The 16688-nt window shown below is 47.6% G+C and overlaps 1 protein-coding gene across 1 annotated transcript; it reads left to right on the forward strand.

The window, feature by feature from the left end:
• The first annotated feature begins 11379 nt into the window (after positions 1-11379).
• Positions 11380-15088, forward strand: TMEM256 (transmembrane protein 256). The gene is made up of 4 exons (XM_075849537.1): positions 11380-12049; positions 14440-14477; positions 14696-14776; positions 14864-15088. Exons 1-4 carry the CDS (start codon positions 11959-11961, stop codon positions 15005-15007), a joined length of 354 nt encoding a protein of 117 aa, XP_075705652.1. The 5' UTR covers positions 11380-11958; the 3' UTR covers positions 15008-15088.
• Positions 15089-16688: the final 1600 nt, after the last annotated feature.

The raw sequence follows: 16688 nt of genomic DNA on the forward strand, positions 1-16688 counted from the left end.
CAGATCCTCTATACTACACCACACAGGAGAGCTGACAGCTCCTCTATACTACACCACACAGGAGAGCTGACAGAGCCTCTATACTACACCACACAGGAGAGCTTACAGATCTTCTATACTACATCACACAGGAGAACTGACAGATCCTCTATACTACACCACACAGTAGAGCCGACAGATCCTCTATACTACACCACACAGGAGAACTGACAGATCCTCTATACTAAACCACACAGGAGAGCTGACAGATCCTCTATACTACACCACAGAGGAGAACTGACAGCTCCTCTATACTACACCACACAGGAGAACTGACAGATCCTCTATACTACACCACACAGGAGAGATGACAGATCTTCTATACTACACCACTCAGGAGAGCTGACAGATCCTCTATACTATACCACGCAGGAGAACTGACAGATCCTCTATACTAAACCACACAGGAGAACGGACAGATCCTCTATACTACACCACACAGGAGAGCTAACATCTCCTCTATACTACACGACACAGGAGAGCTGACAGATCCTCTATACTACACCACAGAGGAGAACTGACAGCTCCTCTATACTACACCACACAGGAGAACTGACAGATCCTCTATACTACACCAAACAGGAGAGCTGACAGCTCCTCTATACTCCACCACACAGGAGAGCTGACAGCTCCTCTATACTACACCACACAGGAGAGCTGACAGATCTTCTATACTACACCACACAGGAGAGCTGACAGCTCCTCTATACTACACCACACAGGAGAGATGACAGATCTTCTATACTACACCACTCAGGAGAGCTGACAGATCCTCTATACTATACCACACAGGAGAGCTGACAGATCCTCTATACTACACAACACAGGAGAGCTGAAAGATCCTCTATACTACACCACACAGGAGAGCTGACAGCTCCTCTATACTACACCACACAGGAGAGCTGACAGCTCCTCTATACTACACCACACAGGAGAGCTGACAGATCTTCTATACTACACCACACAGGAGAGCTGACAGCTCCTCTATACTACACCACACAGGAGAGCTGACAGATCCTCTATACTACATCACACAGGAGAACTGACAGATCCTCTATACTACACCACACAGGAGAGCTGACAGCTCCTCTATACTACACCACACAGGAGAGCTGACAGCTCCTCTATACTACACCACACAGGAGAGCTGACAGATCCTCTATACTACACAACACAGGAGAGCTGACAGATCCCCTATACTACACCACACAGGAGAGCTGACAGCTCCTCTATACTACACCACACAGGAGAGCTGACAGATCCGCTATACTACACCACACAGGAGAGCTGACAGATCCTCTATACTACATCACACAGGAGAACTGACAGATCCTCTATACTACACCACACAGGAGAGCCGATAGATACTCTATACTACACCACACAGGAGAACTGACAGATCCTCTATACTACACCACACAGGAGAACTGACAGCTCCTCTATACTACACCACACAGGAGAACTGACAGCTCCTCTATACTACACCACACAGGAGAACTGACAGATCCTCTATACTACACCACACAGGAGAGCTGACAGCTACTCTATACTACACCACACAGGAGAGCTGACAGAGCCTCTATACTACACCAAGCAGGAGAGCTTACAGATCTTCTATACTACATCACACAGGAGAGCTGACAGCTCCTCTATACTACACCACACAGGAGAGCTGACAGATCCTCTATACTACATCACACAGGAGAACTGACAGATCCTCTATACTACACCACACAGGAGAGCCGACAGATCCTCTATACTACACCACACAGGAGAACTGACAGATCCTCTATACTATAACACACAGGAAAACTGTCAGCTCCTCTATACTTTACCACACAGGAGAACTGACAGATCCTCTATACTACACCACACAGGAGAACGGACAGATCCTCTATACTACACCACACAGGAGAACGGACAGATCCTCTATACTACACCACACAGGAGATTTAACATCTCCTCTATACTACACGACACAGGAGAGCTGACAGATCCTCTATACTACACCACAGGGGAGAACTGACAGCTCCTCTATACTACACCACACAGGAGAACTGACAGATCCTCTATTCTACACCACACAGGAGAGCTGACAGCTCCTCTATACTACACCACACAGGAGAGCTGACAGATCTTCTATACTACACCACACAGGAGAGCTGACAGCTCCTCTATACTACACCACACAGGAGAGATGACAGATCTTCTATACTACACCACTCAGGAGAGCTGACAGATCCTCTATACTACACCACACAGGAGAGCTGACAGATCTTCTATACTACACCACACAGGAGAGCTGACAGCTCCTCTATACTACACCACACAGGAGAGCTGACAGATCCTCTATACTACATCACACAGGAGAACTGACAGATCCTCTATACTACACCACACAGGAGAGCTGACAGCTCTATACTACACCACACAGGAGAGCTGACAGATCCTCTATACTACACAACACAGGAGAGCTGACAGATCCCCTATACTACACCACACAGGAGAGCTGACAGCTCCTCTATACTACACCACACAGGAGAGCTGACAGATCCGCTATACTACACCACACAGGAGAGCTGACAGATCCTCTATACTACATCACACAGGAGAACTGACAGATCCTCTATACTACACCACACAGGAGAGCCGATAGATCCTCTATACTACACCACACAGGAGAACTGACAGATCCTCTATACTACACCACACAGGAAAACTGTCAGCTCCTCTATACTACACCACACAGGAGAACTGACAGATCCTCTATACTACACCACACAGGAGAACTGACAGCTCCTCTATACTACACCACACAGGAGAACTGACAGCTCCTCTATACTACACCACACAGGAGTACTGACAGATCCTCTATACTACACCACACAGGAGAGCTGACAGCTCCTCTATAATACACCACACAGGAGAGCTGACAAAGCCTCTATACTACACCACACAGGAGAGCTTACAGATCTTCTATACTACATCACACAGGAGAGCTGACAGCTCCTCTATACTACACCACACAGGAGAGCTGACAGATCCTCTATACTACATCACACAGGAGAACTGACAGATCCTCTATACTACACCACACAGGAGAGCCGACAGATCCTTTATACTACACCACACAGGAGAACTGACAGATCCTCTATACTACAACACACAGGAAAACTGTCAGCTCCTCTATACTTTACCACACAGGAGAACTGACAGATCCTCTATACTACACCACACAGGAGAACGGACAGATCCTCTATACTACACCACACAGGAGAGCTAACATCTCCTCTATACTACACGACACAGGAGAGCTGACAGATCCTCTATACTACACCACAGAGGAGAACTGTCAGCTCCTCTACACTACACCACACAGGAGAGCTAACAGATCCTCTATACTACACCACACAGGAGAGCTGACAGCTCCTCTATACTACACCACACAGGAGAGCTGACAGATCCTCTATACTACACCACACAGGAGAACTGACAGCTCCTCTATAATACACCACACAGAAGAGCCGACTGCTCCTCTATACTACACCACACAGGAGAACTAACAGCTCCTCTATACTACACCACACAGGAGAGCTGACAGATCCTCTATACTACACCACACAGGAGAGCTGACAGATCCTCTATACTACACAACACAGGAGAGCTGACAGATCCTCTATACTACACCACACAGGAGAGCTGACAGCTCCTCTATACTACACCACACAGGAGAGCTGACAGCTCCTCTATACTACACCACACAGGAGAGCTGACAGATCTTCTATACTACACCACACAGGAGAGCTGACAGCTCCTCTATACTACACCACACAGGAGAGCTGACAGATCCTCTATACTACATCACACAGGAGAACTGACAGATCCTCTATACTACACCACACAGGAGAGCTGACAGCTCTATACTACACCACACAGGAGAGCTGACAGATCCTCTATACTACACAACACAGGAGAGCTGACAGATCCCCTATACTACACCACACAGGAGAGCTGACAGCTCCTCTATACTACACCACACAGGAGAGCTGACAGATCCTCTATACTACATCACACAGGAGAACTGATAGATCCTCTATACTACACCACACAGGAGAGCCGATAGATCCTCTATACTACACCACACAGGAGAACTGATAGATCCTCTATACTACACCACACAGGAGAACTGACAGATCCTCTATACTACACCACACAGGAGAACTGACAGCTCCTCTATACTACACCACACAGGAGAACTGACAGCTCCTCTATACTACACCACACAGGAGTACTGACAGATCCTCTATACTACACCACACAGGAGAGCTGACAGCTCCTCTATACTACACCACACAGGAGAGCTGACAGAGCCTCTATACTACACCACACAGGAGAGCTTACAGATCTTCTATACTACATCACACAGGAGAGCTGACAGCTCCTCTATACTACACCACACAGGAGAGCTGACAGATCCTCTATACTACATCACACAGGAGAACTGACAGATCCTCTATACTACACCACACAGGAGAGCCGACAGATCCTTTATACTACACCACACAGGAGAACTGACAGATCCTCTATACTACAACACACAGGAAAACTGTCAGCTCCTCTATACTTTACCACACAGGAGAACTGACAGATCCTCTATACTACACCACACAGGAGAACGGACAGATCCTCTATACTACACCACACAGGAGAGCTAACATCTCCTCTATACTACACGACACAGGAGAGCTGACAGATCCTCTATACTACACCACAGAGGAGAACTGTCAGCTCCTCTACACTACACCACACAGGAGAGCTAACAGATCCTCTATACTACACCACACAGGAGAGCTGACAGCTCCTCTATACTACACCACACAGGAGAGCTGACAGATCCTCTATACTACACCACACAGGAGAACTGACAGCTCCTCTATAATACACCACACAGAAGAGCCGACTGCTCCTCTATACTACACCACACAGGAGAACTAACAGCTCCTCTATACTACACCACACAGGAGAGCTGACAGATCCTCTATACTACACCACACAGGAGAGCTGACAGATCCTCTATACTACACCACACAGGAGAGCTGACAGCTCCTCTATACTACACCACACAGGAGAGCTGACAGCTCCTCTATACTACACCACACAGGAGAGCTGACAGCTCCTCTATACTACACCACACAGGAGAGCTGACAGATCTTCTATACTACACCACACAGGAGAGCTGACAGCTCCTCTATACTACACCACACAGGAGAGCTGACAGATCCTCTATACTACATCACACAGGAGAACTGACAGATCCTCTATACTACACCACACAGGAGAGCTGACAGCTCTATACTACACCACACAGGAGAGCTGACAGATCCTCTATACTACACAACACAGGAGAGCTGACAGATCCCCTATACTACACCACACAGGAGAGCTGACAGCTCCTCTATACTACACCACACAGGAGAGCTGACAGATCCTCTATACTACATCACACAGGAGAACTGATAGATCCTCTATACTACACCACACAGGAGAGCCGATAGATCCTCTATACTACACCACACAGGAGAACTGATAGATCCTCTATACTACACCACACAGGAGAACTGACAGATCCTCTATACTACACCACACAGGAGAACTGACAGCTCCTCTATACTACACCACACAGGAGAACTGACAGCTCCTCTATACTACACCACACAGGAGTACTGACAGATCCTCTATACTACACCACACAGGAGAGCTGACAGCTCCTCTATACTACACCACACAGGAGAGCTGACAGAGCCTCTATACTACACCACACAGGAGAGCTTACAGATCTTCTATACTACATCACACAGGAGAGCTGACAGCTCCTCTATACTACACCACACAGGAGAGCTGACAGATCCTCTATACTACATCACACAGGAGAACTGACAGATCCTCTATACTACACCACACAGGAGAGCCGACAGATCCTTTATACTACACCACACAGGAGAACTGACAGATCCTCTATACTACAACACACAGGAAAACTGTCAGCTCCTCTATACTTTACCACACAGGAGAACTGACAGATCCTCTATACTACACCACACAGGAGAACGGACAGATCCTCTATACTACACCACACAGGAGAACGGACAGATCCTCTATACTACACCACACAGGAGAGCTAACATCTCCTCTATACTACACGACACAGGAGAGCTGACAGATCCTCTATACTACACCACAGAGGAGAACTGTCAGCTCCTCTACACTACACCACACAGGAGAGCTAACAGATCCTCTATACTACACCACACAGAAGAGCTGACAGCTCCTCTATACTACACCACACAGGAGAGCTGACAGATCCTCTATACTACACCACACAGGAGAACTGACAGCTCCTCTATAATACACCACACAGAAGAGCCGACTGCTCCTCTATACTACACCACACAGGAGAACTAACAGCTCCTCTATACTACACCACACAGGAGAGCTGACAGATCCTCTATACTACACCACACAGGAGAACTGACAGATCCTCTATACTACACCACACAGGAGAGCTGACAGATCCTCTATACTACACCACACAGGAGAGCTGATAGCTCCTCTATACTACACCACACAGGAGAGCTGACAGCTCCTCTATACTACACCACACAGGAGAGCTGACAGATCTTCTATACTACACCACACAGGAGAGCTGACAGCTCCTCTATACTACACCACACAGGAGAGATGACAGATCTTCTATACTACACCACTCAGGAGAGCTGACAGATCCTCTCTACTACACCACACAGGAGAGCTGACAGATCCTCTATACTATACAACACAGGAGAGCTGACAGATCCTCTATACTACACCACACATGAGAGCTGACAGATCCTCTATACTACACAACACAGGAAAGCTGACAGCTCCTCTATATTACACCACAAAGGAGAGCTGACAGCTCCTCTATACTACACCACACAGGAGAACTGACAGATCATCTATACTACACCACACAGGAGAGCTGACAGCTCCTCTATACTACACCACACAGGAGAGCTGACAGCTCCTCTATACTACACCACACAGGAGAGCTGACACATCCTCTATACTACACCACACAGGAGAGCTGACAGCTCCTCTATACTACACCCCACAGGAGAACTGACAGCTCCTCTATACTACACCACACAGGAGGGCTGACAGCTCCTCTATACTACACCACACAGGAGAACTGACAGATTCTCTATACTACACCACACAGGAGAGCTGACAGATCCTCTATACTACACCACACAGGAGAGCTGACATCACCTCTATACTACACCACACAGGAGAACTGACAGCTCCTCTATACTACACCACACAGGAGAGCTGACAGCTCCTCTATACTACACCCACAGGAGAGCTGACAGCTCCTCTATACTACACCACACAGGAGAGCTGACAGATCCTCTATACTACACCACACAGGAGAGCTGACAGCTCCTCTATACTACACCACACAGTAGAGCTGACAGATCCTCTATACTACACCACACAGGAGAGCTGACAGCTCCTCTATACTACACCACACAGGAGAGCTGACAGCTCCTCTATACTACACCACACAGGAGAGCTGACAGATCCTCTATATTACACCACACAGGAGAACTGATAGCTCCTCTATACTACACCACAAACGAGAGCTGACAGATCCTCTATACTACACCACACAGGAGAGCTGACAGCTCCTCTATACTACACCACACAGGAGAGCTGACAGATCCTCTATACTACACCACACATGAGAGCTGACAGATCCTCTATACTACACCACACAGGAGAACTGACATATCCTCTATACTACACCACACAGGAGAACTGACAGCTCCTTTATACTACACCACACAGGAGAGCTGACAGATCTTCTATACTACACCACACAGGAGAGCCGACAGCTCCTCTATACTACACCACACAGATGAGCTGACAGCTCCTCTATACTACACCACACAGGAGAACTGACAGCTTCTCTATACTACACCACACAGGAGAGCTGACAGATCCCCTATACTACACCACACAGGAGAGCTGACAGATCCTCTATACTACACCACACAGGAGAACTGACAGCTCCTTTATACTACACCACACGGGAGAACTGACAGCTCCTCTATACTACACCACACAGGAGAGCTGACAGATCCTCTATACTACACCACACAGGAGAGCTGACAGATCCTCTATACTACACCACACAGGAGAGCTGACAGCTCATCTATACTACACCACACAGGAGAGCTGAAAGGTCCTCTATACTACACCACACAGGAGAACTGACAGCTCCTCTATACTACACCACACAGGAGAACTGACAGATCCTCTATACTACACCACACAGGAGAGCTGACAGATCCTCTATACTACACCACACAGGAGAGCTGACAGCTCCTCTATACTACACCACACAGGAGAACTGACAGATCCTCTATACTACACCACACAGGAGAACTGACAGATCCTCTATACTACACCACACAGGAGAACTGACAGCTCCTCTATACTACACCACACAGGAGAACTGACAGATCCTCTATACTACACCACACAGGAGAGCTGACAGATCCTCTATACTACACCACACAGGAGAACTGACAGATCCTCTATACTACACCCCACAGGAGAGCTGACAGCTCCTCTATACTACACCACACAGGAGAACTGACAGATCCTCATCATCATCATCACCAGCGTCTTCATCATCGTTATCATCATCATCACCATCATCATTGTCATCAACATCGTCATCATCGTCATCAGCATCGCCATCAGCATCGCCATCATCATCATCAACCTCATCATCATCATCACATCATCATCATCACCACCATCATCATCATCACATCATCATCATCACCACCATCATCATCATCATCACATCATCATCATCATCATCATCTTTACCACCATCACCATCATCATCATCTTTACCACCATCATCACATCATCATCACCACCACCATCATCATCATCATCACCACCATCATCATCATCGCCACCATCATCACCACCATCATCATCACCACCATCATCATCATCACATCATCATCACCACCATCATCATCATCATCACCATCGTCATCACATTATCATCACCACCATCATTATCATCACCATCATCATCATCGCCATCATCATCATCATCATCACCATCATCATCACCACCATCATCATCACCATCATCATCACCATCATCATCATCACCACCACCATCATCATCACCACCATCATCATCATCATCACCATCGTCATCACATTATCATCACCACCATCATTATCATCACCATCATCACCATCATCATCATCATCGCCATCATCATCATCATCATCACCATCATCATCACCACCATCATCATCACCATCATCATCACCATCATCACCATCATCATCACCATCATCACCACCACCATCATCATCATCACCACCATCATCATCATCGCCACCATCATCACCACCATCATCATCACCACCATCATCATCATCACATCATCATCATCACCACCATCATCATCATCATCACCATCGTCATCACATTATCATCACCACCATCATTATCACCATCACCATCATCATCACCATCACCACCATCATCATCATCATCATCACCATCACCTGACCTCACACTCGGGGGAGTTATAATTGTTGATCATTTTGCAGGTAATGAGTTGTTCTACTGTCACATCGCGTGCCCATTTACCGGCTGTTTGCCGCGGTGCTGGTTCGGTTGTTTTCCGCATCTCGGTGTTATGTTTGGAGGATTGACGGTCACAGATGATGAGTATAAGGCCATGTTCACACAAAAACTTCTGAAAATACGGAGGAGCTTCAAGGGAAAACAGCTCCTGATTTTCAGGCGTTTTTTTACAACCGTTTTTGGAGCTTTTTTCGCTACAGTCTATGGCTATGTTCACACGGGGTATTTTGCCGAGTTTTTTGACGCGGAAACCGCGTCGCAAAACTCGGCAAAAACGGCCCGAGAACGCCTCCCATTGATTTCAATGGGAGGCGTCGGCGTCTTTTTCCCGCGAGCAGTAAAACTGCCTCGCGGGAAAAAGAAGCGACATGCCCTATCTTCGGGCGCTTCCGCCTCTGACCTCCCATTGACTTCAATGGGAGGCAGGAGAAAGCGTATATCTCGCTGTTTTATGCCCGCGGCGCTCAATGGCCGCGGGCGAAAAACGGCGCGATAATCGCCCCCAAAATACTCCGTGTGAACATAGCCTATGAAAAACGGCTCCAAAAACGTCCCAAGTAGTGTCCTGCGCTTCTTTTTAGCGGCCGTTTTTTTACGCGTAAAAAATCGTTGCGAAAAACGCTCTGTCGGAGCAGAACGCCGTTTTCCCATTGAAATCAATGGGCAGATGTTTTGAGGCGTTCTGCTTCCGATTTTTCAGCCGTTTTTCGGGGGTTTACGGCCGTGTGAACATACCTGCCTGTTCACACGGAGTATATTGACGAGCTTTTTGGCGCAGAAACCGCTCCGCAAAACTTGTCAGAAACTGTCCGAAAATGCCTCCCATTGAGGCGGGGGCGGTTTACTCCCATGAGCGGTAAAACCATCTCACGGGAGAAAGAAGGGACCTGCCCTATCTTCACGCGTTTCCGCCTCTGACTTCCCATTGACTTCCAAACGGAATTTTGAGGCAGAAATTCCACCTGCAAAAAAACTCTGTGTGAACAGGCGGTTAGACTTGTCCTCCAATCACAGGCAGCGGAGTCTACACAACGTCCAATAAGCAGTCACTATGACAGGCAGTTAGACTTGTCCTCCAATCACTGGCCGCGGAGTCTACACAACGTCCAATAAGCAGTCACTATGACAGGCAGTTAGACTTGTCCTCCAATCACTGGCCGCGGAGTCTACACAACGTCCAATAAGCAGTCACTATGACAGGCAGTTAGACTTGTCCTCCAATCACAGGCAGCGGAGTCTACACAACGTCCAATAAGCAGTCACTATGACAGGCAGTTAGACTTGTCCTCCAATCACTGGCCGCGGAGTCTACACAACGTCCAATAAGCAGTCACTATGACAGGCAGTTAGACTTGTCCTCCAATCACTGGCCGCGGAGTCTACACAACGTCCAATAAGCAGTCGTGTGTGGGCGGACCATGAACAGCGGTCACACTATTATCATCACTGCATTATCTGTAGTGAAGGCCGCATGAAGCCCACAATCACCAGCCAAAACACGCCACGTATGGGGGAGGGGAAGCGGTGTGTATATATATATATATATATAATCACTAAATCACATTTATTAAACATTCCGCAGCAGGAAGTTCAGACCCGCGTGTGCTACAAGTTGTGCGGTTTTCCGGCAACTTCTGGAGGCGGGGCTTCACGATACGTGTCCGGAAGTTGGAGGGTAACAGATGGTGTGGACATAATGGGCGCCGCTGATAGTCCCGCTCACCCGGGTGAACCGCAAGAAGAACAGCTCCGCGACTACGTTATAGACGGAGCCCACATCAAAGATGGCGGACAGTGCCTCACGTATAGACGTCTGAAAGATGGCGGACAGAACCTCACGTAGGGGCGTCAGAAAGATGGCGGACAGTCAAACGCGTATAGGCGTAGAAAGATGTCGGACAGTGCCTCATGTTTAGTCGTCTGAAAGATGGCGGACGGTGCATAGCGTACAGGCGTCAGAAAGATGGCGCCCGTAGTTACGCTGGTGACGTCATTTCTGAGTGTGATTGACATGTATAGCCACGAATCAGAGCGTGATATTTCCCTAACGTGACGAAGATAGTAGCTAAATGGGCGAGTTTATTTGAAGAGGCGTGGTTATTATTGAAATAGGCGTGGTTAATAATGATAAAACATGAAGAGCAGGCGGAGTCACGTTTTGTGATTGGCTGCGCTGATCGAACTGGAAGATGGCGACGTCCGTGGCTGGTCGAGTATGGGGGAGGGTCGGGGCAGTGTCGGGGGCTCTAGCTGTGACGGCAGGTGCCTACGGAGCTCACGGTGAGAGGAGGGGGTATTATAATGTATACTCATGTGGACGGAGACCACGCCCCCGTTATTTTACCTGCCAAGATCTTTAAAGGGAAGTTCCACCCATCACTACCTGCTGGGTTGTCATAGACATCTGCCAGTATAATACATGTGACTAGTAACAACACCGCCCTGATGACGTCATGTGACCGTACAGGAGGCAGAGCGTCCCTTTATAACGTTATTATACTTCAGGGAGGCTCCAGGGGGCAGATATGTCAGAGGGGAGACTCCCCAGGAGGGGGCGCTCACCCAGTGTATTATACACCTAATACAATGTATGCAGATAGCGCCCCCTAGTCGTGACTGCAGGAAGAAAGAATGTGCTCCCCCTGCTGGTGATCAGTGTAATGTCACTATACACATCTGATAGTCATACACTGATAGACTGTGCGCCCCCTGCTGGTGATCAGTGTAATGTCACTATATACATCTGATAGTCATACACTGATAGACTGTGCTCCCCCTGCTGGTGATCAGTGTAATGTCACTATACACATCTGATAGTCATACACTGATAGACTGTGCGCCCCCTGCTGGTGATCAGTGTAATGTCACTATATACATCTGATAGTCATACACTGATAGACTGTGCTCCCCTTGCTGGTGATCAGTGTAATGTCACTATACACATCTGATAGTCATCCACTGATAGACTGTGCTCCCCCTGCTGGTGATCAGTGTAATGTCACTATACACATCTGATAGTCATACACTGATAGACTGTGCCCCCCCTGCTGGTGATCAGTGTAATGTCACTATATACATCTGATAGTCATACACTGATAGACTGTGCCCCCCCCCTGCTGGTGATCAGTGTAACGTCACTATACACATCTGATAGTCATACACTGATAGACTGTGCTCCCCCTGCTGGTGATCAGTGTAATGTCACTATACACATCTGATAGTCATACACTGATAGACTGTGCCCCCCCTGCTGGTGATCAGTGTAATGTCACTATATACATCTGATAGTCATACACTGATAGACTGCGCTCCCCCTGCTGGTGATCAGTGTAATGTCACTATACACATCTGATAGTCATACACTGATAGACTGTGCCCCCCCCCTGCTGGTGATCAGTGTAACGTCACTATATACATCTGATAATTATACACTGATAGACTGTGCCCCCCTGCTGGTGATCAGTGTAATGTCACTATATACATCTGATAGTCATACACTGATAGACTGTGCTCCCCCTGCTGGTGATCAGTGTAATGTCACTATACACATCTGATAGTCATACACTGATAGACTGTGCTCCCCTTGCTGGTGATCAGTGTAATGTCACTATACACATCTGATAGTCATACACTGATAGACTGTGCTCCCCCTGCTGGTGATCAGTGTAATGTCACTATATACATCTGATAGTCATACACTGATAGACTGTGCCCCCCCCCCCCTGCTGGTGATCAGTGTAACGTCACTATACACATCTGATAGTCATACACTGATAGACTGTGCTCCCCCTGCTGGTGATCAGTGTAATGTCACTATACACATCTGATAGTCATACACTGATAGACTGTGCTCCCCCTGCTGGTGATCAGTGTAATGTCACTATACACATCTGATAGTCATACACTGATAGACTGCGCTCCCCCTGCTGGTGATCAGTGTAATGTCACTATATACATCTGATAGTCATACACTGATAGACTGTGCCCCCCCTGCTGGTGATCAGTGTAATGTCACTATATACATCTGATAGTCATACACTGATAGACTGTGCCCCCCCCTGCTGGTGATCAGTGTAACGTCACTATACACATCTGATAGTCATACACTGATAGACTGTGCTCCCCCTGCTGGTGATCAGTGTAATGTCACTATACACATCTGATAGTCATACACTGATAGACTGTGCTCCCCCTGCTGGTGATCAGTGTAATGTCACTATACACATCTGATAGTCATACACTGATAGACTGCGCTCCCCCTGCTGGTGATCAGTGTAATGTCACTATATACATCTGATAGTCATACACTGATAGACTGTGCTCCCCCTGCTGGTGATCAGTGTAATGTCACTATATACATCTGATAGTCATACACTGATAGACTGTGCTCCCCCTGCTGGTGATCAGTGTAATGTCACTATATACATCTGATAGTCATACACTGATAGACTGCGCTCCCCCTGCTGGTGATCAGTGTAATGTCACTATATACATCTGATAGTCATACACTGATAGACTGTGCGCCCCCTGCTGGTGATCAGTGTAATGTCACTATATACATCTGATAGTCATACACTGATAGACTGTGCTCCCCCTGCTGGTGATCAGTGTAATGTCACAGTACACACATCTTGTCTGTAGTTTTTATCACTTTTCTCTTGCGGTTTCAGGGTTCAGGCGCAGCGATCGGGACGATTACTTGAAGGAGGTATTTGTGCTTTATATTTTTATTATAAAGATGATTTGATATTGAGTGCAGGTTCTTAGTGGATGTTTTGCAGCAGGTGGTTGGTTTATGGCTTTTATTTTGCAGCCGTTCCTTTTGGGTGTGTGATCTCATTGGTTGCTTTATACTATGCTTCAGTTTTATATTTATCTCCAGTTTTCTGATTTACTCGTCTCCTGGGAATGATCTTTGGTTTTCAGCTTTATGTGACCGGTAATCAGTATCACTTCCTGCACAGCCTGGCATTACTAGCGGTACCGCACTGCCGACGCCCCCTACTGGTACGTTACCCACACAACAAGTATGTATATATCTCTAGCTGCACGCGCTTCTCATACTTACCCTCTGTTCTCTGGCTCCCCCTGCAGGCTGGATCTCTCTTGACATCCGGAATGGTCCTGTTTTGTGGTACGTTCTATTACCATGCTCTGAGCGGAGACCCTTCCCTGACCAAGGCTGCACCATACGGGGGCGCACTCCTCATTCTGGGGTGGGCTGCCATGGCGCTGTGAGGAGCCGTGCGGATGATACATTTAAAAAAAAAATATCCTGTAGACTGATACGAGGCGTTGTAATAAAGGTTTCAGCTGAGATTTTTGAGACCTCTGATGTGGGGCTGGGAGGGGCAGTACGTGGGAATAGGGGTGTCGCCCCCCTGCTGGTAGGTTTGATATTCACAACATTGTAACTTGTGTACAGCGGAGGATGATTGTGGCCTATATGTAGAAGAGAACGTCGTCACCAACTCTATACCCTCCTGGCTCCTCTGTAGGCAGAAACACTAATAGTGACCACAGGCTGCACTACTGTCTATGGGAGGCAGAAACACTAATAGTGACCACAGGCTGCACTACTGTCTATGGGAGGCAGAAACACTAATAGTGACCACAGGCTGCACTACTGTCTATGGGAGGCAGAAACACTAATAGTGACTACAGGCTGCACTACTGTCTATGGGAGGTAGAAATACTAATAGTGACCACAGGCTGCACTACTGTCTATGGGAGGCAGAAACACTAATAGTGACCACAGGCTGCACTACTGTCTATGGGAGGCAGAAACACTAATAGTGACTACAGGCTGCACTACTGTCTATGGGAGGTAGAAATACTAATAGTGATCACAGGCTGCACTACTGTCTATGAGAGGCAGAAACACTAATAGTGACCACAGGCTGCACTACTGTCTATGAGAGGCAGAAACACTAATAGTGACCACAGGCTGCACTACTGTCTATGGGAGGCAGAAACATTAATAGTGACCACAGGCTGCACTACTGTCTATGGGAGGCAGAAACACTAATAGTGACCACAGGCTGCACTACTGTCTATGGGAGGCAGAAACACTAATAGTGACCACAGGCTGCACTGCTGTCTATGGGAGGTAGAAACACTAATAGTGACCACAGGCTGCACTACTGTCTATGGGAGGTAGAAACACTAATAGTGACCACAGGCTGCACTGCTGTCTATGGGAGGTAGAAACACTAATAGTGACCACAGGCTGCACTACTGTCTATGGGAGGTAGAAACACTAATATTGACCACAGGCTGCACTGCTGTCTATGGGATGTAGAAACACTAATAGTGACCACAGGCTGCACTACTGCCTATGGGAGGTAGAAACACTAATAGTGACCACAGGCTGCACTACTGCCTATGGGAGGTAGAAACATTAATAGTGACCACAGGCTGCACTGCTTTCTATGAGAGGCAGAAACACTAATAGTGACCACAGGCTACACTACTGTCTATGGGAGGCAGAAACACTAATATTGACCACAGGCTGCACTGCTGTCTATGGGATGTAGAAACACTAATAGTGACCACAGGCTGCACTACTGCCTATGGGAGGTAGAAACATTAATAGTGACCACAGGCTGCACTACTGTCTATGGGAGGCAGAAACACTAATAGTTTCCACAGGCTGCACTACTGTCTATGGGAGGTAGAAACACTAATAGTGACCACAGGCTGCACTACTGTCTATGGGAGGCAGAAACACTAATAGTGACCACAGGCTGCACTACTGTCTATGAGAGGCAGAAACACTGAGGGTATGTTCACACGGCGGGGGTCCGTAACGGCTGAAATTACGGGGATGTTTCAGCCTGAAAACATCCCCGTAATTTCAGCCGTACCGGCATGTGCAGGCGCTTGAACGCCGCGTCAATTACGGCCGTAATTAGCGCTG

The sequence above is a fragment of the Rhinoderma darwinii genome, unplaced genomic scaffold (assembly GCF_050947455.1).
Source record: "Rhinoderma darwinii isolate aRhiDar2 unplaced genomic scaffold, aRhiDar2.hap1 Scaffold_944, whole genome shotgun sequence".
In the NCBI taxonomy this organism is placed as follows: domain Eukaryota; kingdom Metazoa; phylum Chordata; class Amphibia; order Anura; family Rhinodermatidae; genus Rhinoderma; species Rhinoderma darwinii.